This window comes from Scyliorhinus torazame, chromosome 10 (genome assembly GCF_047496885.1).
Source record: "Scyliorhinus torazame isolate Kashiwa2021f chromosome 10, sScyTor2.1, whole genome shotgun sequence".
Taxonomy (NCBI): Eukaryota; Metazoa; Chordata; class Chondrichthyes; order Carcharhiniformes; family Scyliorhinidae; genus Scyliorhinus; species Scyliorhinus torazame.
Window position 1 is genome coordinate 102,895,011 of NC_092716.1, and position 23,934 is coordinate 102,918,944.

At 45.9% G+C, this 23,934-nt stretch overlaps 1 protein-coding gene across 5 annotated transcripts in view; it reads left to right on the forward strand.

The window, feature by feature from the left end:
* Positions 1-23,934, forward strand: part of ndrg4 (NDRG family member 4) — a 336,617-nt gene that overhangs the window by 154,249 nt on the left and 158,434 nt on the right. Inside the window, exon 1 of one of the 5 annotated variants that reach the window (XM_072518540.1) lies at positions 6,995-7,172. The exons of the other annotated variants lie outside the window; for them this stretch is intronic. Coding sequence (XP_072374641.1) covers positions 7,152-7,172 — 21 coding nt within the window. The 5' untranslated portion in view covers positions 6,995-7,151. Of the gene's footprint in view, positions 1-6,994; positions 7,173-23,934 lie in introns of those variants that run through there. 5 annotated transcript variants of the gene reach the window in all.

Sequence of the window (23,934 nt, forward strand, 5' to 3'; positions counted from 1 at the left end):
GAGAATTGAGGACTGTGTCCCGGGGCTGATCCACGAGGACCAGACGGGATTTGTAAAGGGCAGGCAGTTAAACACTAATGTGCGGAGGCTCCTCAATGTGATTATGATGCCATCGGTGGAGGGAGAAGCGGAGGTAGTGGCAGCTATGGACGCGGAGAAGGCCTTCGACCGGGTGGAGTGGGAGTATCTTTGGGAAGTGTTGCGGAGGTTTGGGTTTGGGGAGGGGTTCATCAACTGGGTCAGGCTGCTATATAGAGCCCCGGTGGCGAGTGTGGCTACGAATCGGCGGAGGTCGGAGTACTTTCGGCTGTACCGAGGGACGAGGCAGGGATGCCCCCTGTCCCCCTTGTTGTTCGCATTGGCAATTGAGCCTTTGGCCATGGCACTAAGGGAGTCCAGGAAATGGAGGGGTTTGGTCCGAGGGGGGAGAGGAACACCGGGTGTCGCTGTATGCGGACGACCTGTTGCTGTATGTGGCAGATCCAGTGGAGGGGATGGCGGAGGTCATGCGGATCCTAAGGAAGTTTGGGGACTTCTCGGGCTATAAGCTCAACGTCGGGAAAAGTGAGCTCTTTGTGGTGTATCCAGGGGACCGGGGAAGGGGGATAGACGACCTACTATTGAAGAGGGCGGAAAGGAACTTTCGGTACTTGGGGATCCAGGTGGCTGGGAGTTGGGGGGCCCTGCACAAGCTCAATTTGACGCGGTTGGTGGAGCAGATGGAGGAGGATTTCAAAAGATGGGATGTGCTGCCACTCTCGCTAGCAGGCAGGGCACAGTCGGTTAAAATGATTGTCCTCCCGAGGTTTCTCTTTGTGTTCCAGTGCCTTCCCATTGTGATTACCAAGGCATTTTTTAAACGGGTAGGTAGGAGCATCATGGGTTTCGTGTGGGCAGATAAGACCCAGCGGGTAAAGAGGGTGTTTCTGGAGCGTAGCAGGGACAGGGAGGGCTGGCGCTGCTGCATCTGTGCGGCTATTATTGGGCAGCCAACGTGGCGATGATCCGAAAGTGGGTAATAGAGGGAGAGGGGGCGGCGTGGAAGAGGTTGGAGATGGTGTCCTGCAGGGGCACGAGCCTGAGGGCGCTGGTGACGGCACCGCTGCCGCTCTCGCCGACAAGGTACACCACGAGTCCGGCAGTGGCGGCAACGTTGAAGATCTGGGGGCAGTGGAGACGGCATAGGGGCAAGGTGGGAACCTCGGTTTGGTCCCCGATTCGGGAGAACCATCGGTTCGTCCCGGGAAGGATGGTTGGGGGGTTTCGGAGCTGGCATCGGGCAGGGATTAGAAGAATGGGGGACCTGTTTATAGATGGGACGTTTGCAAGCCTAGGGGCGCTGGAGGAGAAGTTTGGGTTACCCCCGGGAAATGCGTTCAGGTATATGCAAGTGAGGGCGTTTGTGAGGCGGCAGGTGAGGGAATTCCCGTTGCTCCCGGCACATGGGATTCAGGACAGGGTGATTTCAGATGTATGGGTCGGAGAAGGCAAGGTTTCGGCGATCTATCAGGAGATGAAAGAAGAGGAGGAGGCCTCGATAGAGGAATTAAAGGGCAAGTGGGAGGAGGAGCTTGGGGAGGAGATAGATGAGGGTCTGTGGGCTGATGCCCTGAGTAGGATTAATTCCTCTTCCTCTTGCGGCAGGCTCAGCCTAATACAATTTAAGGTTACTCACAAAGCGCATATGACAGGGGCGAGGTTGAGTAGGTTCTTTGGGATGGAGGACAGATGTGGGAGGCGCTCGGGAAGCCCGGCGAACCACGTCCACATGTTCTGGTCGTGCCCGGCACTGGATGGGTTTTGGAGGGGTTTCGCGAGGACTATGTCCAAGGTGGTGAAAGTCCAAGTCAAGCCGAGCTGGGGGTTGGCACTATTTGGGGTAACGGATGAGCTGGGAGTGCAGGAGGCGAAAGAGGCCGGTATCCTGGCCTTTGCGTCCCTGGTAGCCCGGCGGAGGATCTTGCTATTATGGAAGGACGCGAAGCCCCCCAGTGTGGAAGCCTGGATAAATGACATGGCAGGGTTCATTAAGCTGGAGAGGATAAAGTTTGCCTTGAGAGGGTCTGTGCAGGGGTACTTCAGGCGGTGGCAACCGTTCCTAGACTATCTCGCGGAGCGTTAGGAGGAGGTCAGCAGCAGCAGCAACCCAAGGGTGGGGGGGGGGGGAGAGGGAGGGGGGTCTCTTTCGAGGGGGGTATTTTGGTGGGTGGGGCTTCCCCAAGGGTACCTTTGAAAGTCATATGGGGGGGGTTACTATATACGGGGGAAACCCAATGTATAAGTTTTGTATTATTTTCGATTGTTGTGTTTGTGTTCTTTTTTCTTTTTGTTATGGGCGGGGGGTTGTCAAAAATCTTGGTTGGAAAAATCTGAATAAACATATTAAAAAATTTTTTTTTAAAGAATTTGTGCAAGGAAGCTAGTGCCTGTTCACCACCCTGATTTGGATTCGTCCCTCCTGTCACTGCTGGGACCATCACTGCTGGCTGCTCCTTCCTGTCCACTGCATGGTAATGTGTGTGGAAGGAGCACTGGGGAACTCACCTCCTTCCTGTCGCCCTGTAAGTGTCACCCATAATTCTCAGTGGTTGAAGCCAGCACAGATGTGTTGGGCCAAATGCCCTCTTGTTTCTACAGTTTCTCTCGGGGCTACTGGCCAGCTTTCACTTTCTGGTCAGAATCCTTCAGAAGCCAGAAAACGGGGCCAGAAACAAAAAGCAATAAGGCGGAAAGTGTAAGGCAGAGAAGCCATAGTCAAAAATCAAAAAGGGCCACAGTACAGGGTACAGTGACTGAGGAGAGTATGAAAAGAGAGGTGGCCAATGCAGGATTGAGGGTGTTGTACCTAAATGCACGCAGTATGCGGAACAAGATAAATGAGCTTGTTGCTCACATTGAAATTGGCCAGTACGATGTTGTGGGCGTCACAGAGACGTGGCTGCAAAAAGATCAGGGCTGGGATCTAAATATCCAAGGATATATGTCCTATTGAAAGGACAGGCAGATGGACAAAGGGGGCGGGGTTGCATTGTTAGTAAGGAATGAAGTTAAATCGATAGCAAGGAGCAATATAGGATCAGAAGGCATAGAATCTCTGTGGGTAGAGTTGAGGAATCGCAAAGGTAAAAAGACCCTGATGGGAGTTATGTACAGGCCCCCTAGCAGTAGTCAGATGTGGGGCAGAAATTAAATCAGGAGATAGAAAAGGCATGTAAAAAAGGCAATATTACAATAATCATGGGGGACTTCAATATGCAGGTGGACTGGGAAAATCAGGTTGGTAGTGGATCCCAAGAAATGGAATTTGTGGAATGTCTAAGAGATGGTTTTTTGGAGCAGCTAGTGACAGCACAATTGCTTCACAGCTCCAGGGTCCCAGGTTCGATTCCGGCTTGGGTCACGGTCTGTGTGGAGTCTGCACATCCTCCCCTTGTGTGCGTGGGTTTCCTCCGAGTGCTCCGGTTTCCTCCCACAGTCCAAAGATGTGCAGGTTAGATGGATTGGCCATGATAAATTGCCCTTAGTGTCCAAAATTGCCCTTAGTGTTTGGTGGGGTTACTGGGTTATGGGGATAGGGTGGAGGTGTTGACCTTGGGTAGGGTGCTCTTTCCAAGAGCTGGTGCAGACTCAATGGGCCGAATGGCCTCCTTCTGCACTGTAAATTCGATGATAATCTATGAGAGCCTACTAGGGAACAGGCAATTCTGGATTTGGTGATGTGTAATGAGGCAGACTTGATTAGGGAACTTAAGGTGAAGGAACCCTTAGGGAGCAGTGACCACAATATGATAGAATTTACCCTGCAGTTTGAGAGGGAGAAGCTGCAATCAGATGTAACGGTATTGCAATTAAATAAGGGTAACTACAAAGACATGAGGGAGGAGCTGGCCAGAGTTGATTGGAAAAGGAGCCTAGCAGGGAAGACAGTGGAACAGCAATGGCAGGAGTTTTGGGGGGTTATTAGGGAGGCACAACAGAAATTCATCCCAAGGAGGAGGAAACATGCTAAGGGGAGGACAAGGCATCCATGGCTGACGAGGGATGTCAAGGACTGCATAAAGGCTAAAGAAAAAACATACAAAGTGGCAAGATTAGTGGGAAACCAGAGGATTGGGAAGCCTCTAAAAGCGAGCAGAGGACAACCACAAAAGCAATAAGGGGGGAGAAGATGAAGTACGAGTGCAAGCCAGCTAGTAATATAAAGGAAGGAAGAGATTTTTTCAATATAAAAAAGGTAAGAGATAGGCAAAAATAGACATTGGACCACTAGAAAATGTGGCTGGAGAAGTAATAATAGGAAACAAAGAAAACTGAATAGTTACTTTGCATCAGTCTTCACGGTGAAAGACACCAGTGGGATGCCAGAGCTCCAGGAGAACCAGGGGGCAGAGGTGAGTGCAGTGACCATTACTAAGGAGAAGGTTTTTGGGAAACTGAAAGGTCTGAAGGTGGATAAGTCACCTGGATGGACTACACCCCAGGGTCCTAAAAGAGATAGCTGAGGAAATTGTGGAGGCATTGGTGATGATCTTTCAGAAATCACTGGAGGCAGGAAGGGTCCCAGAGGACTGGAAGGTTGCTAATGTAACACCACTGTTTAAGAAGGGGGGGAGGCAGAAGACGGGAAATTATAGGCCGGTTAGCCTGACTTTGGCCTTGGTAAGATTTTAGAGTCCATTATTAAAGATGAGATCACAAAGTACTTGGAAGTATATGATAAAATAGGAATAAGAATAGCACGGCTTTGTCAAAGGGAGGTTGTGTCTGACAAATCTGTTAAGAGTTCTTTGAAGAGGTAACAAGGAAGTTAGACAAAGGAGAACCAGTGGACATGATTTATTTAGATTTCCAGAAGGCCTTTGACAAGGTGCCACATAGGAGACTGTTAAATAAGTTAAGAGCTCATGATGTTCAGGGTAAGATCCTGGCATGGATAGAGGATTGGCTGACTGGCTGAAGGCAGAGAGTGGGGCTAAAGGGGTATTTTTCAGGATGGCAGCCAGTGACTAGTGGTGTTCCTCAGGGGTCTGTGCTGGGACCACAACTTTTTACAATACACATTAATGATCTGGAAGAAGGTACTGAAGGCACTGTTGCTAAGTTTGCAGATGATACAAAGACCTTTAGAGGGACAGGTAGTATTGAGGAAGCAAGGGAGCTGCAGAAGGACTTGGACAAGCTAGGAGAGTGGGCAATGAAGTGGCAAATGAAATACAATGTGGAAAAGTGTGAGGTTATGCACTTTGGAAGAAGGAATTTAGGCAAAGACTATTTTCTAAATGAGGAAATGCTTCGGAAAGCAGAAGCACAAAGGGACTTGGGAGTCCTTGTTCATGATTCTCTTAAGGTTAATGTGCAGGTTCAGTCGGCAGTTAAGAAGGCAAATGCAGTGTGAGCATTTATATCAAGAGGGCTAGAATACAAGACCAGGGATGTACTTCTGAGGCTGTATAAGGCTCTGGTCAGACCCCATTTGGAGTATTGTGAGCAGTTTTGGGCCCCGTATCTAAGGAAGGATGTACTGGCCTTGGAAATGGTCCAGAGGACGTTCACAAGAATGATCCCTGGAATGCAGAACTTGTCGTATGAGGAACGTTTGAGGACTCTGGGTCTGTACTCATTGGAGTTTAGAAGGATATGGGGGGATCTTATTGAAACTTACAAAATACTGCGAGGCCTGGATAGAGTGGACGTGGAGAGGATGTTTCCACTTGTAGGAAGAACTAGAACCAGAGGACACCATCTCAGACTAAAGGGACGGTCCTTTAAATCAGAGATGAGGAGGAATTTCTTCAGCTATAGGGTGGTGAATCTGTGGACCTCTTTGCCGCAGAAGGCTGTGGAGGCCAAATCACTGAGTGTCTTTAAAACAGAGATAGATAGGTCTTGATTAATAAGGGGATCAGGGGTTATGGGGAGAAGGCAGGAGAATGGGGATGAGAAAAAAATCAGCCATGATTGAATGGCGGAGCAGACTCGATGGACAGAGTGGCCTAATTCTGCTCCTGCTCCTATGTCTTATGGTCTTAAGCCCACCAAATATACTCCATATGACCTCTGACCAGATAATGTGGCCACAGTCATGGTGGAATTAGAGTGCAAGGGGAAATCCAGCCCCGGAAGTCATTTGAACCCATCAGTGTTGTCTTTATTGTACTTAAACCATTTATTTTACCTGAATTAAAATCTCATCATAGTGATTGCTATTGCAAATTGTAGGTGCCTGTTAATAAATCAGTTGAGCTCTCTCTCTCTCAAACTACTCTATCTCACCTTCTGTCTCTCCTTCTCTCTGTCTACATTCGTTCCCCCTTTCCCTTCCCCCTCTCTTCCTCCACTCTTGTCTCTCTCTCTCTTGCCACATTCATTTTATTCTCTTCTTCCTCTCTCCCCACCTCTCTTTCTATCGTCCCAATTTCATTGTCTCTCGCTCTCGTTTTCTCGCACTCCCCTCTCCCTGTCTCTCTTTTTTTTCAGTCTGACCTGGTGCTGATGCAGTGCCATCTTTCTCCAGAAAAGCACAGCTCATGCATAATGATTAGCATTGTTGCAGCAAGAGATGGCAAATTGTGTGGGGGATGGTGGGGGGATCACATTGGTGGATGGTTGTGACTTGTATTTTCTTTGTTGGACAGTGCGAAGCAAACATTCAAACAGAGTCAGGAGAACTGCAACACTGAGACATCATGAACAATGAAGGGAAGATATTACAGTCACATTATACCTCTCAGTACAAGCCGTAAAAATTTAAATCAGCTGCAGAAGCTGTGAAAATGCAAATCATTGGGATTGCAAGGCAGCAGCATCCTTGAGCGGATGTGACAGAGGCAAGAAACACACACAAAGACACTCTTACACACACAAAGACACTCTTACACATACAAAGACACTCTTGCACACGAGCAAAGACACCTAGGAGATGAGCAGCTTCAGAGCCAATCAAAGCACAATCATTTCTGTAGCAGCCAATGGGTGAGCTTTGCACACTGCCTGCGACCGCAGGATGCTAGGCTCCTATAAAAGGCACATCTTCTGAGTGACAGGCTGCAGAGCTGGGTTAGAGACCGACGTGCTTGTGCCTTTCACACACTGATTATTCAGGAATTTCTGTGCCTGCTGATCTGGAGCTGTACCTCTAATTTGATCTCAAGATGCCCGAGTGCTGGGATGGGGTAAGTGAACATAGGGCAGGGAAGCAATGTGTATCTGTCTATCCCCCCTCGCACCTAATCTCTACAGCCCACCCCCTACCTTCCACCATTTGCCCTCTGCTCAATGTTAAGTGTTCTTTTTGTTGGTATTCAGCGCTGGTCAGGTTGAGCAGCCACACAGTATTTCTTAGTGGCATCAGCTTGTGTGCTCTGGTAGAAGACAATGGTGGTCTGGGGAGGTGGGGGGTGTTAGTGGGGTGATATGGCCTTTGGCACCGTATTGAAAGAACATAGTTGCTGCATTGACACCTTATATGAAATAGAGAGCAAAAATTTGGAGGAGGTTCAAGGCATCTGTGTAGAACACATGGCACCACGTTGTATGTTTGCTCCCATCATTTTGGCTGGGGGGTGCGTAAAATCAAACCAATTTACTTTGCAGTGATGGGCGTTTGCTGGCATGGGGGACGGGTGTGGCATCTCAATCAGTAAGTGCAAAGTCAGGAGAAAGCTTACTGCAACGTTTGTACATTGTGGCAGTGCAGCGGTCACTGTGCCGTCTGAACAAGGACATTCTACAAATGACTTTGTCTTTTGTCCGATCAGCGCATGAGTGAGTGTGTGTTGTGGGGAATGTGTCCTATGGGAGTGAGTGCTATGACATGTGATAGTCAAGGTTTCAGAATATGTGTACTTTATATTAAGATGCAGGTGTATTTGTGTGTTTATATATGTTAGAAAATTAATGTACATTGTGTATGGGACCCCCTGTCTATATATGGTTTGGTGCATTATGCATACTTATTTGTATGTGCCAAAACTTAAGTATGACTGCATGAGTATGGAGGTATTTTAGACATGTACGTGAGTGCACATATATGTATCTGTGGGTATGTGCATGGTCATGAATGCGAGTATATGTGTAGATGTGAATACAGTTAAATGTAGGTTTGTGCATGTATGTTATGTGAAATTTTACATATATTATTTTAGGACCATGTATGTAGCCATGGCTGTGCAAATTCACAGGGCGGGTGCATTGGTGTGCAAAAATTTCTAGACATGTATGTATACATGTGTACGCATATATATCCTTGTGGGTGTATCATAGAATTTATCATAGAATTTACAGTGCAGAAGGAGGCCATTCGGCCCATCGAGTCTGCACCGGCTCTTGGAAAGAGCGCCCTACCCAAGGTCAACACCTCCACCCTATCCCCATAACCCAGTAACCCCACCCAACACTAAGGGCAATTTTGGACACTAAGGGCAATTTATCATGGCCAATCCACCTAACCTGCACATCTTTGGACTGTGGGAGGAAACTGGAGCACCCGGAGGAAACCCACGCACACAGACTCCGCACAGACAGTGACCCACGCCGGAATCGAACCTGGGACCTTGGAGCTGTGAAGCAATTGTGCTATCCACAATGCTACCGTGCTGCCCTTAAGAACAAATAAATCTACACTATATCATTTTACATGCGTGAGTGTACTGTTTTGTGGGAGTTCCTTGTGATTGTGAGTACAAGTGGCGGTGTGTAAATGTGCATTTTATGTTTGTGTGGAAGATATATAATATATGACAAGTACAATCTTTTAGTGTGTATTTGTAAGAATGTACATAGTTTGTATTTAAATTTTTGTTTTTTGTGTGTGTGCATCAATGAATAGGTGCGTGTGTCTATATGTGTGTCAGTGTATATAAGTACATTTAATGATCCTGAAATATCTTAGGTCTGTTGCTGTAGGTTCATTGATTGAGAGACAGCCAAAACTCCTCAGAAATAACTGAAACCTATTTACACTGCATCTCTGCTGTCTCTGGGAATTTTCTCGTTGCCTTTCAGCAGGAGGCACTGGAACATATGAAGGAGCATAGGTCATTCAGCACCTTTTGCATATTCCGCCACTCAATTAGATCATGGCTGACCTGTATCTCAACTCTATTCACCCATCTTCATTCCATCTGCCTTAATACTCGCACCTAACAAAAATTGTGTAAATCTCGGCTTTGAAGCTTTCAATTGATTTTTTAAAAACTTGTTTTATGGGATGTGGGCGTCGCTGGCTGTGCCAGCATTTATTGCCCATTCCTGAGGGCATTTAAGAGTCAACCACATTGCTGTGGGCCTGGAGTCGCATATAGGCCAGACCAGGTAAGGACGACAGATTTCCTTCCCTAAAGGACATTAGTGAACCAGTTGGGGTTTTTACGACAATTGACAATAGGTCGTCATTGGGCTTTTCATTCCAGATTTTTAAAAATTGAATTCAAATTCCACCATCTGCCCTGGTGGGATTCGACCAAGGTCCCCAGAAAATTACCTTGCATTTCTGGGTCACTAGTTCAGCGACAGTACCACTATGCTACTGCCTCCCCACTCCCAGCCTCAACAGCTTTTTTGGGGGGACAGAGTTCCAGATTGTCAATATACTTTGTGCGAAGATATCACCTCTGCTTGGACTAGCTCTAAATTTAATGTTGTACCTGGATTCACTTAGACTTAAAAGACTTCCTCCGTCTAGAGATGCATGAAACAGACAAAGCACAAGCTTATATCTGTTTTCCGTTTTTTTCTGGAAGAGGTCACTTGCCTGAAACCAGAGACTACAACTTGAAGTGCATCGAGCATAACTGACCAGAAGTCTTTCCCACTCTTACTGCCTGCCATAGATGTATTTGAAAGATAAGCAGGTTGATGATCAGTCTGTTTAGCTGCATTATGAATGCGCCTTCTATGGCAATTACGTCCTGAAGTGGGACTCGAATCCGGAGCTTTTGACTCACAGGCAGAGAGGCTCAACACTGTGCCCTCCCAGAAGGAAAAGGCAGTAAAATTGTGGAAATAGGAACACTGGTCTTAACTGGTCTTGTATACCAAGAAATGGACAACCAATAAAATTGAGGAAATAAGAATACTGGTCCGAACTGTTTTTTCCTACTGGGCTAGACTCTACCATCGGAAGAAATAGTTATTCTTGATCTACCTTTATTTACCTTAATCACCTTAATTAAATCACCCTTTAACTTTCCATACGATAGGGAGTGCTCTGCCTTTGCCTTTAAGAAGGCACATGGAAGACCAACGATACAACCAGGGAGGAATTCTTCCTCCTGAACCTCATTTTGGAATCTTTATTCTTGTGGGTGTGGGTGTCACTGGCAAGGCCAACATTTGTTGCCCATCCCTAATTGCCCTTGAATTGAGTGGCTTGTCAGGCCATTTCAGAGGGCAGTTAAGTGGACCCACATTGCTGTGGGTCCAGAGTCACATGTAGGTCAGAACAGGTAAGGAGGGTAGATTGCTCTCCCTAAAGGACATTAATGAACCAAATTTTTTTTACAACAATCAACAATGGTTTCATGGTCATCATTAGACTTGTAATTCCAGATATTTATTGAATTCAAATTTCACCATCTGCGGCGTGGGATATGAACCTGAGATTAATAATCCAATGACAATACCACTATGCCACTGCCTCCCCTTGGGGTGCAACATTGGTGCCACTGTGACTGATTTAATATGAGGGGTGAATTGGGAACTGGAGAATATTAACTTACCCAGCCTGAAGGCTCAGCAAGGAAAGTCACAGACTCTCATGGTGAGCTTTGAGGCGATGTGTGGCTGGAAGAGGGTCCACGACATGAATCATAGAATTTGCAGTGCAAAAGGAAGCCATTCAGCCCATCGAATCTGCACCAGCCCTTGGAAAGAGCACCCCACCCAAGTCCACACCTCCACCCCATGCCCGTAATCCAGTAACCCCGCCTCACCTTTTTTGGACACCAAGGGCAATTTATCATGGCCAATCCACCTAACCTGCACATCTTTGGCATGTGGGAGGAAACCGGAGCACCCGGAGGAAACCCATGCAGACACAGGGAGAACGTGCAGACTCCGCACAGACAGTGACCAAAGCCGGAATCGAACCTCGGACCCTGGAGCTGTGAAGCAACTGTGTTAACCACTGTGCTACCGTGCTGCCCATATGAAATGGAGGTGGTCTTTCAAAGTTACATGGGTTAACCTCAAAACGATTAAAGGGTCATGACTCTTCTCTCACTGGCTCCGCCACTATCTTTGGATGTGAACAATTGTGTGTTTATGTGAAGGTGTACATGTGAAAATAACCATATGTGAATTTGTATATATGTACATGTATATTCATAGGAATATGACTTTGTCCCTGGAAATTTTCCAGCTGTTCCTACTGGTGGGACCTTATGGTCCCACTGAGCACAAACACCTGCCACAGGTTTCCTGGTGGTGGGGGGGTGCATACGCCAAGAAACCCTGTTGACAGCATCGGGACCAGAAGATCTTGCTGCCAGCCAATGGCAGACCGCCTCCGCCACGAAACATGCCATGGGGCGTGTAGAAAATCCTGACACGGTGGCACACTGGTTAGCACTGCTGCCTCACAGCGCCAGGATTCGATTTCGGACTTGGGTGACTGTCTGTGTAGAGTTTGCACATTATCCCTGTGTGTGGGTTTCCCTTTGCGTACTCCGGATTTGGCTCACAGTCCAACAATGTGCAGGTTAGGTGGGGATAGGGTGGGTTGGTGCAGACTCGATATCTTAATGATCTCCTCTTGCACTGTTGGGATTATACGGTGTATAGCTATGGTATATTAGTAAGTGTGTGTATACGTATGTACACAGGTGCTTTCAAACATGGATACACATTTGCGTTTGTATATGCTTGTGTTTATATGTGTGACATAGAAAACAGAAGGAGGAGGAGGCTATTTGACCTTTCGAGCCTGCTCCACCATTCATTATGATCATGGCCGATCATCAAGTTCAATACTCGGATTCTGCCTGCCCCACCATGAACCCTTTAGCCCCAAGAGCTATGTCTAATTCCTTCTTGAATTTACACATTGTTTTGGCCTCAACTACTTTCTGTGATAGAGAATTCCACAGATTCATCACTCTCTGGGTGAAGAAATTTCTCCTCACCTCAGTCTTAAACAGTTTACCCCTTATCCTCAAACTATGACCCCTAGTTCTGGACTCCCCGTCATCTGGAAGATTCTTTCTGATTCTACCCTGTCTAATCCTGTTAGAATTTTGTAAGTTTCTATGAGATCCCCTCTCACTCTTCTAAACTCCAATTAATATAATCCTAACCGATTTAATCTTGCCTCATATGACAATACCGTCATCCCAGGAATCAGCCTGGTAAACCTTTGCTACACTCCCTCCGTAGCAAGAACATCCTTCCTCAGATAAGGATACCAAAACTGCACACAATATGCAAGGTGTGGCCTCACCAATGCCCTATATAATTGCAGTAAAACATCCTTATTCCTATACTCAAATCCTCTTGCTTTGAAGGACAACATACCATTTGCCTTCTTTTCTGCCTGCTGTACCTGTGCGCTTACTTTCAGAGACTGATGCATAAGGACACCAAGGTTTCGCTGAGTATCCATCTCGCTCAATTTACACCCTTTCAAATAATAATCTGCCTTCCTATTTTTGCTACCAAAGTGGATAACCTCACATTTATCTACATTATATTGCATCAGACATGCATGTGCCCTCACACTCAGCCTGTCCAAATCCCGTTGATGCATCTCTGCATCCTCCTCATTGCATGTGTATGTGTGTGGATGTTTGTGTGCATATATGTGTGCCTGTCTATATGTGTGCCCGTGTGTATCTGTATATGTGTGTATATGAGCTGTGGCTCAGTAAGTCATGGGTTCTGGCTCTGGTCTAGAGATTTGAACACAAAATCTAGCTGACTTGACCCTCCAGTCCATTACTTCAGGAGCGCTGTATAGTTGGAGATGCCTTCTTTCAGAAGAGATGACAAACCAAAGCTGTTCTGCCCTCACAGACCATAAGAATTAGGGGCAGGAGTAAACCATTCTCCTTCTTGAATCTTCTCCACCATTCAATAAGGTCAGGGCTAGACCATGAGCTTAACTCCACTTTCTTGCCTGCCCCGCAAACCTTGACTACTTGTAATTCATAATTCTATCTAACTTAGCCTCAATATTCATTGATCCAGCCTCTACTGCTCTTTCACATAGACAATTCTAAGATTAACATGCCTCTGAGAGAAGAAATGCCTCCTTAGTTCTGTCTTAAATGAAACATCCCTTATTCTGAAACTGTGCTCTCTAATTCTAAGTTCCCCCATGAAGTGAAACATCTTCGCAATATCTACCCTGTCAAACCTACTTACAATATTATATATTTCAGTAAGATCGCCTTTCATTCTTCCAAACTCCAATAACTTAAGGTCCAACCTGCCCAATCTTTCCTCGTAAGACAACCTCTTCATCCCAGGTATCACCCTAGTGAACCTCCTCTGATCTGCTTCCAATGCAAGTATAACCCTCCTTAAATTAGGATACAATAACCATACCCCGTATCCTAGGTGTGGTCTCACCAACCTTATGCACAGGTGTACGGAGTCTTATTCCTATTTATATACTGCACAGACATCCCCACTCCCCACCCGATCCCTTGTAATAAAGGCCAACGTTCAATTTACCTTCCTAATTACTCGCTGTATCTGCATGCTAACTTTTATGACTCATGCACAAGGACATCCAAATCCCTCTGTACCACATAATTCTGTAGTCTCTCTCAATTTATATAACATTCTGCTTTTCTGTTCTTCCTGCAAAGTGGATGGCCTCTTATTTTCCCACATTATATTCCATCTGCCAAATGTTATCACTTTATCCATATCCTGTTGCAGAATCAATAGATCCTCCTCATAACTTGCTTTCCTAATAATCTGTGTATTAACTGCAAATTTGGCTACAATACGCTCTAATCCTTCATTCAATATATTAAAATAGATTTTAAATAGTTGAGGCCCAGCCCTGATAGGGTGACACCCACTAGCTACATTTTGACAACCTAAAAATGACCCATTTATCCTGACTTTCTATTTCTTAGCCAATCCTCTATCATGCTCACATATCACCTCCACTGTAGCACAATGGTTAGCAGTGTTGTTTCACAGCTCCAGGTTTGCAGGTTCGATTTCCGGCTTGGCTCACTGTCTGTGCGGAGTCTGCACATTGTCCCCGTGGGTTTCCTCGCAGTGCTCCGGTTTCCTCCCACAGTCTAAAGATGTGCAGGTTAGGTGGATTGGCCATGCTAAATTGCCCTTAGTGTCCAAAATGGTTAGGTGGGGTTACTGGGTTACAGGGATGGGGTGGAAGTCTTAAGTGTGGATCTCTTACCAAGGGCTGGTGCAGACTCATTGGGCCGAATGGCCTCCTTCTGCACTGTAAATTCTATGACCATGGGCTCTTATCTTGTAGATTAACAATTTATGTGGCACCTTTTGGAAATCCCAATTCACTATAGCCTCTATTCAATGGACAAGTTTCTATGTGCGGTAGTGAGCGGGAACTGCCGCGAACTTCCCAGCACTCGGCCTGGCGAGACCGTCACCGCAATCAACATTAATTGGTCCACTTAAGGAGGCCCCACGGGCTTCAAGCCACAAATCAAAGTTTACCAGCCAATTGGACGGGATGCGCTCGCCAGCACCCCACTAGCAACGTAGAGCAGCACATAAACTGCTCTTGCACATTGTTATAGGTCAGGGTTTAGAGAACCCCAAAGTATATCATGGCGTTCATCTGACCCACAACTTTTAATAGATTGTGGTATGGGGAGCACACGGCCCACTCTACAGGTGTGGTACAGCAGAAAATGGACAAGTATTTCTTTAAAACAAAACAATGTTTCTTCTATGAACGCAAGTTAACCTTTTTAAAACAAACAGTGAACATCTAAGCAACTATTAATTCAAATACAACCCCAAAGACTACAACACTGAGTAACCCTGTAAGCTGTCCTTTTAACATCCAAAAGACTTAACAAACCTTCAAACAGGAGCCCATTAGGTTTACATTCAATACTGAGACCTTTGACAACTCTGGGTTCACCAAATTATCCATAGATAGTCTTTAGATGGCAGAGATCAACAGTACAGCTATTTGTTTAAACTTCAGATGCAGCTCACTGAAAAACACAGACATACCCTAGCTTTTTCAAACTGAAACTAAAAAGCAGAAGTAGAGCTCAGCTCCACCCACACTCTGACATCACTCCAGTAACTCGAGCAGCTCCATTTCTTCAAGGTACATTTCTTAAACGCCCATTTCTTAAAGGTACTCTCACATGACACCTCCCCCCAAGAAAAAAAAACCATCAACTTCAAGGTGGTTTCATTTTCCACCGTTGCACTATCCTTTAAGAAATGCACGCAGTAAATATACTTGTTTGTTTCAAAAAAACAACACACGCATACAGGTATAATAATATAGTCCATTTTTTTTTCTCGTTCTTCTTCCTCCAACTGAAACTCCTTCTCGATTGACAGTCTCTTTGAACACGAAGGTCTCCACGATCTGTCCATTTATCTACGCCTCAGCATTTCCCTTTAGAGTCAGATACTTTAGTTCAATCTGATCACAGAGTCCCTTGTAATTCTCCAACACAGGAGCATTGGTTAACACAGCCTTCAGGCCGTCAAATGCCTGTTGACACTCCACTTGTTATGCTTCTTGAGCAAGCCCATCAGTGGAGCGACCACACTGCTAAAATTTGGGACAAATTTCCGGTAAAATCCACTCATACCAAGAAATCGCATTATTTCCCGTCGTGTCGAGGGTATCGGAAACTCCCCAATAACTTTTGTTTTCACATCCAGTGGGACCATTCGACCCTGTCCGGTTGTATGGCCAAGGAAAGTGACTTGGGCTTTTCCAAATTCACTTTTGGCTAGGATTATCACCAAACCTGCCTCCTGAAGTCGATCGAATAACTCTATCAGATGTTTTACATGTTCTTTCCATGTTTGGCTGAAAATTACCAGATCGTTGATGTATACCGCACAATTGGGTAATCCTGAAACGACTGTGTTAGTTAACCGTTGAAATGTGGCTGGGGCGTTTTTCATGCCAAATGCCATAACTTTGAATTGGTATATACCATCTGGAGTCACTAAAGCTGAAATTTCCTTCGCCCTTTCGGATAAAGGTACCTGCCAGTAACCTTTAAGTAAATCCAATTTGGAAATAAAAGCGGACTGTCCCAGTTTCTCAATGCAATCCTCCAACCGTGGAATAGAATAAGAGTCCGTTCTTGTAACTGCATTAACCTTTCTATAGTCCACACACAACCGTTGGGTACCGTCTAGGTTAGGCACCATCACTATGGGTGAGCTCCATTGGCTGCAACCCATTTCAATTATGCCATTTTTAAGCATATTTTTAATCTCTTTGTTAACCTGTGCCAATTTTAAAGGGTTAAGTCTGTATGGATGTTGTTTGATTGGAACAGCACTTCCCACATCTACATCATGTATAGCCATTTTAGTGCATCCCAATTTATCTCTACAAACTTGCCCATGTGATATCAATAATTCTTTCAGGTCAGTTCGTTATTCCTCTGGAAGGTAACTCAACAATTTATCCCAATTCTTAAAAACATCCTCGTTTTCCAATTTAATTTGAGGTATGTCAAATTCACAGTCATCTGGATTTGGTTCGTCACTTTGAGTTAGAATCATTAAAACCTCCTTTTTTGCGCCTTTCCTTTCAAAGTACCTTTTAAGCATATTCACATGACACCTTCGGTGAGTCTTCCTTCTATCTGGTGTTTTTGACCATATAATTCACTTCACTTAATTTCCTTTCAATCTGATAAGGTCCACAAAACCTTGCTTTTAAAGGCTCACCTACCACTGGTAACAACACTAAAACTTCATCTCCACTGGCAAAACTACAACTTTTGGATTTCTTGTCCGCTACCTGTTTCATCACATGTTGTGCAACTTTAAATGTTGTCTAGCCAATTCACCTGCTGTATTTAATCGTTCCCTAAAATTTGACACGTAATCCAATAATGTAATTTCTAATTTCTCACCCACCAATCTTTCCTTAATCAATTTAAGTGGTCCTCTTACCTCATGACCAAAAATTAGTTCAAAAGGACTAAATTTGGCTGACTCATTAGGTACATCCCTAATTGCAACCAGTACGAATTGAATTCCTTTATCCCAATCCTCTGGATAATCTTGACAATAAGCCCTCAACCTTGTCTTTAATGTCTGATGCCACCTTTCTAACGCTCCCTGCATTTCTGGATGGTACGCAGTTGATTTAAATTGTTTTATTTCTGAGCTATCCATTACTTCTTTGAATAACCTTGAGGTAAAATTTGATCCTTGATCCGATTGTATTTCTGTGGGTAGTCCATATCTAGTAAAGAATTTGAGTAACTCCTCCATAATCTTTTTAGCTGTAATATTACGTACTGGAATGGCCTCTGGAAACGTAGTAGACACATCCATTATAGTCAAAAGATATCGATTCCCACTTTTCGCTTTAGGAAGCGGTCCTACGCAATCAATTAGGACCCTTGTAAAAGGTTCCTCAAATGCTGGAATGGGTATTAAGGGCACTGGTTTTATCACTGCTTGAGGTTTCCCTATCACTTGACATGTGTGACATAATTGACAAAATTTAACTACATCTTTATGTAGTCCAGGCCAATAAAAATGTTTCTGGATTTTAGCTTGAGTTTTCCTTATCCCCAAATGACCTCCCACTGCTACCTCGTGTGCAACACGCAACACCTCCTTTCTATACCCTACTGGCAATACTACTTGATTAACTTCTGCCCACTTTTCATCCGCCTGCATATGTAAAGGTCTCCATTTTCTCATCAAGACATCACTTTTACAGTAATAACACTCTGGTACACACTCAGATTCCTCTTCCGTATATGCTTTCTGATACATCCATTTTATTTCTACATCTTTCTGTTGTAACTCTGCCAATTTTCCTGAACTAAAAATATCCGCATCATCCTCCATCTGTTCTTGTTCTTTTTCAACCATCTGATCAAAAATCGTTTCTGATAATTCCACTTCAACTTCATCTTCACTCCTTGATTTCTCCTCTTGTCTTAACCTGTGACTTTGCGACCTTGTTACTACACAATCCGGAAAAATCCCAGGATATTCAACACTTCAGTTGTCTGATTTTCCACTGGCTTATCAACCACAGTGGGCATCACTCCCACTTGCGATCCAGCGATATCATTACCCAAGATAAACTGTATTCCTGGACAAGATAGTTTCTCTATTACTCCTACTACCACTTCACTACTCTTCACTGGACTTTCCAACCTTACCTTATATAATGGAACACTACTCTCACCCTGAATTCCACATATTACCACCTTTTCTGGCAACATTCTTCCCAAACTACATAACTCCTCATCTCTTACCATTAAAGATTGACTAGCTCCCGTATCTCTTAAAATTGTGATTTCTTTATCTGCTCCTCCTGATACACATGAGTAAACTTTACCCACACAAGTAAATTCTTTAAAGAAATCTGGCACCTTCTTATTAATCACCTCTTGATCAGGCTGTACAAACATTTGCACCTCCTTCGCTTCACTTGGGCTTTCCTTTACCACTTTAACAAACCCCACTGTCTTATCCTGTTTTACCACATCAGCCTTCCCAGTGCTTTTCTTCAACCACCAACACTGCGACTTTATATGGCCTAGTTTATTACAGTGAAAACATTTGAAACTTTCGATGTCTCTTCCACTCTCTTGGATTTCTTTTTTAATCTGAGGTACACTCTCCTTATTATCTCCCATCAGATCACCTTTACCTTTCCCACTTGAGTATTTCTCATGTGCCCAGTTTCTATCCCTCACAGGCTGAAATTGATGTCGGAAACCAAGCTTTGATTTATGAACTCATTCATAATCATCTGCCATTTCTGCTGCTAATCTCGCAGTTTTAACCCTCTGCTCTTCCACATGAGTTCTCACTACATCAGGAATTGAATTCTTAAACTCCTCCAAAAGTATAATTTCTCTGAGAGCTTCATACGTTTTGTCTATTTTCAAAGCCCTTATCCACCTATCAAAATTACTCTGATCCTTTCAAACTCCATGTATGTTTGACCAAATTCTTTCCGTAAATTTCTCAACCTTTGTCTGTAAGCTTCAGGCATTAGTTCATATGCACCTAAGATGGATCTTTTCACCTCCTCATACGTCTCAGATACCTCCTCCGGTAGTGATGCAAACACTTCACTAGCCCTACCTACCAGCTTTGTTTGAATCAGTAAGACTCACATGTCCTTTGGCCATTTCATTTGTTTAGCTATCTTCTCAAATGAAATGAAAAAGGCTTCTACCTCCGTCTCGTCAAACCTTTGCAATGCTTGGACATATTTAAATAGATCCCCACCAAGCCTTCGCCTTTGACGCTCTTTCTCACTATCCTCATCACTATCATCCAACTGTAGGTTTCCCTTTACGTATGCCAATTTTAACTGACTGTTATGTTTCATAGCCATTTTCTGAAGTTCAAACTCTCTCTCTTTTTCTCTTTCCTCTCTATCTCTTTCTTTTGTTCTGCTAAGGCTACTCTTTCTTTGTTTCTTTCTTCTCTCTCCTTTTCTTTTTCCCCGATCTGTATCTCCCTTTCTCTTTCTTTTTCTCTCATTGCATATTCAAGCTGCTTTAATTCTTTTTCATGTTCAAGTTGCTTAATCTGCAACTGGATCTTTGCAATTTCTAATGAGTCAGACTGTATCTCGGGCAACTTTAAATGCTTAGCCACGGCCATAATTACCTCATCTTTTCACATTTTGTCAGGTAATGTTAACTGCAATGTTTTTGCCAAATCTAACAGTCTGCTTTTAGTCTCTGGTCGTAAGGTATTGCGTGTGACCGTCTCCACCCCCAAAAACTCCTGAGCCTCTGAAAGAGCCATTGTCCACAACACACTCCCCACTTAAACTAAAATACCACACCTGAAAAGCAAGCACAATATGCTCACCCCTCACTGTCTTTAAGTTCACTAAGCCAATCCAATAGAGAGACTTTTATCCCCCTCGAACCCCCAATTGTTATGGGCCAGCGTTTAGAGAACCCCAAAGTGTATCATGGAGTTCACCTGACGCACAACTTTTAATAGGTTGTGGTATGGGGAGCACACGGCCCACTCTACAGGTGTGGTACAGCAGAAAATGGACAAGTATTTCTTTAAAACAAAACAATGTTTCTTCTATGAACGCAAGTTAACCTTTTTAAAACAAACAGTGAACATCTAAGCAACCATTAATTCAAATACAACCCCAAAGACTACAACACTAAGTAACCTTGTAAGCTGTCCTTTTAACATCCAAAAGACTTAACAAACCTTCAAACAGGAGCACATTAGGTTTACATTCAATACTGAGACCTTTTACAATTCTGGGTTCACCAAATGATCCATAGATAGTCTTTGGATGGCAGAGATCAACAGTACAGCTCTTTGTTTAAACTTCAGATGCAGCTCACTGAAAAACACAGACACACCCAAGCTTTTTCAGACTGAAACTAAAAAGCAGAAGTAGAGCTCAGCTCCACCCACACTCTGACATCACTCCAGTAACATGAGCAGCTCCATTTCTTAAAGGTACTCTCACATGACAACAGCCAACCCCACTCAACTATCAATTATGGCGCTGAGACGACCAGCCCTACGAGTCGGGGATGCAGACCTGGAGAAGCTCATAGAAACTGTTGAGGCCAAGGAGGGATGTTCTGTTCCTCGAGCATCCTGGAGGGTAAGCCACAGTGCAGCCAGCGCTGCCTGGGAGGAAATGGCAGAGGCCGCTGATACATGTCCATTCTCCATCAGCATCTCTAGCCAATGACGCGGCCCATCCGGTCTGAATCCCCCCTGCCTCCCATGAGAACACTTCAGAGGGTGCCACCATAGGTGCGTCACAGCTGTCACCCCCACCCTCCACTCATGCAGAGGCATGCACTTCAGTAGGCAACGTTAATGGTCAGGCTTCAGGGGCACATTCTGGTGAGCACCACACAGTTGCAGTTGCACATCAGGTAGAGTCAGTGACGACAGGTCACAGATGCCCTGTTTACCCAGGCAGAAAATTATACACACTCACACGGACTAAGCCCAACAAGATGCCCAGGCAGCAGCATTCTCCGCCATCGCCAGAATGTCCTAGGTCCAGGGACCGTTAGACTGCACCCATGTCGTCTTGTGCTCACCAGGCCATCTGGGAGTGCCCTTCATCAACAGGAAGGGGTTCCACTCCCTGAACATCCAGGTCCTGTGCGATCACCACCTTAAGATCATGCACATGTGTGCATGCTTCCCAGGGTGTGTGCATGACAGCTACATCCTGGGGCAGTCAGAATTCCCCAGCCTCTTCGAGGACCACTCCAGGATGGTGGTTTGGCTCTTGAGGGTAAGGGCTACTCACTTAGGATCTGGTTAGTTACGCAAGTATGGAGGCTGGAGACCCGATAAAATGAGGCCCATGTGGCCACCCGGGCTATCATAGAGTGATGCATCGGACTACTCACAATGTGGTTTTGATGCCTCAAATGCTTTGGTGGTTCCCTGCAGTACACCGCCTCGGGGAGTCACCCACTCTGTGATGATCTGCTGTGTCCTCCACAACCTGGCATAGCAGCGGGGCAATGTACTGGAGGATGAGGAACCTGTGGCCACTTCCAAGGAGGACGAGGATGACAAAGAGACACCGGACCAACAGGGGCCGGAGGACGATCCCAGGGTAGAACTGGTTGACCTGCTGGAGGCTGGAGGTAGCAAGCCCTGCGGGCCAGGGAGTCCCTCATCCTCGCCCTCTTCAAATAGGACGCGGCCAAGCCATCATCGCTGCCCGGACTGCCTGCAGCACCACTACGGCAAGTTCCGAGGGGTCCAGGATATCGTCCATACCGTTCAATATTTGGAAGGAATTGGGAGAGGGTTTGAGACTGACAACCAATGATGTCTTCCTCCTCCCTACAACCAGCAAGCCCTACCCACACACACTTGACCACAGTGGGAGCCCCTGCCCACCGGACCCTAGATTCTGTACCCCTGCACATCACGTTACCTGGACTGGGCGCTGGTTCCCTCCCCGTTGCACTCACCCATCGTTCGGCTGCGGACATGTCCCCAGGGCTTGGGCCCAGGCCCTGTGTGTGTGTGTCCGGATCTTGGCTGCTGTGTGTGTGGTGTTGCAACCCGCAGTGTTCAGGCAGAGTGACCAGGCATCACGGCCTGACTGGGATGCTAGGCAATAACACCCACATGCTACAATACAGGCTCACCCACGGGAATGAACATGAGATGTGTGAAGTGCTCACTTAACTACGATTGCCAATTCCCTATTAACAATTTCCTTCAGCTGCACAGCCAGAAGGCTCCGCGTTCAGTGGGGGTTAAGGGTGGTCGGTGGGGGCAGACAGGCATTACAAAGGTTGGCCCCCGAAACGGTTACACACGATCTAGGGTTTGGCATGGCGGAGCCACGCGCGGTTCCATCCCAGCTCCAATAACCCCAACCCCATGGTGGACCACCCCAAGTAAGACTGGATCCCCCCTCCCACGGCTGCCCTTTCACCCCCTTCCAAGCACAAGGGCAACAAGCCAGTGCCCCCAGGCTCTTTGCCGGTGAATGAAGATGGCTGCTCACCTTCTCGGATCCCTGCAGCAGCCCTTCCGCCAGGTTCACATTTTTAAAAAAGAGTACTAATTGGTGCCGGTTTGACCACTGCTGGGAGGCCGCTGGATCACGGAAGGCCATTGACTATTGGTTAATTTATGGAAATAGTGCTTAAGTGGTGATAATTGGTTTCTCACCATGCTACGGCGGGATCCCAATTTCGCCTAAGGGAGCAGGCTGGTTGCATCGCGGTTCTCGTTTTTGGCCTCTCCCGCTATTCACCGGCTTCATTTTGCTCGACCGCAACAAGGCCTATCTCGTGGTTCCCCTTTATCCAATGTGCTTCTTACATTCTCAAATAACTGTAATAAATCTCTCAAACATAATTTCCCTTTAATAAAGTCATGTTGACTCTGCTTGATTGTGTTATGACTTTCTAATTGTCCCGCCACTACTTCCTTAATAATGGATTACCCCATCTCGCTCCCATTCACTAGCCAACTTAAGTTTGCTGGCATGGTGGCCCCCACCAGAGGCCCCTCCCCCCCACATACCAACTACAAAGACCAACATTATACGTAACTCTCAGCTTCGTGGGTAGTCCACCCCGAACCGCACATCACTCTTGTACACCGCTGCCTTAGTCCTATTAAAGGCCATCTCGCCAGTTCCGCCGTAACGTCCTGGTACATACGAATACCACTGCCTTCCCAGCTCGCCTCTCGATTCTGCTTGGCCCATCACAAGACCCTCTTCCTTCACCTGATAGCTGTGAAAACAGACTATCACGGGCCTTGGTGGATCATTTGTCTTTGGTTTCGTCCGGAGCGACCGATGAGCCCCATCCAGCTCAAAGAGGGAGGTGTTCACGTCCTTCCCCAACAACCTGCCGAACATCCCCAAAAAGTACTCGGTCGGCCTCTAGCCCTCCAGCCCCGCAGGCAGTTCCTTGATCCGGAGATTCTGCCGCCATGACATATTTTACAAGGCCTGGACGGGGCGCACCGGGTGCTGGCGAGGAAGCCCAAGGCAACTGAGCCGCCAAGGGCGATGGTGGTGAGATTTCACCGGTTTACGGACAGAGAGAGGGTCCTGAAATGGGCCAATAAGGAGCGGAGCAGCAAGTGGGACAATGCAGAGATCCGAATATACCCGGACTGGAGCACGGAGGTTGCCAAGCGGAGAGCGGGTTTCAACCGGGCCAAAGCGGTGTTGCATCGGAAAGGAGTGAAATGTGGAATGCTGCAGCCACCGCGACTGTGGGTCACATACAAAGACCAACA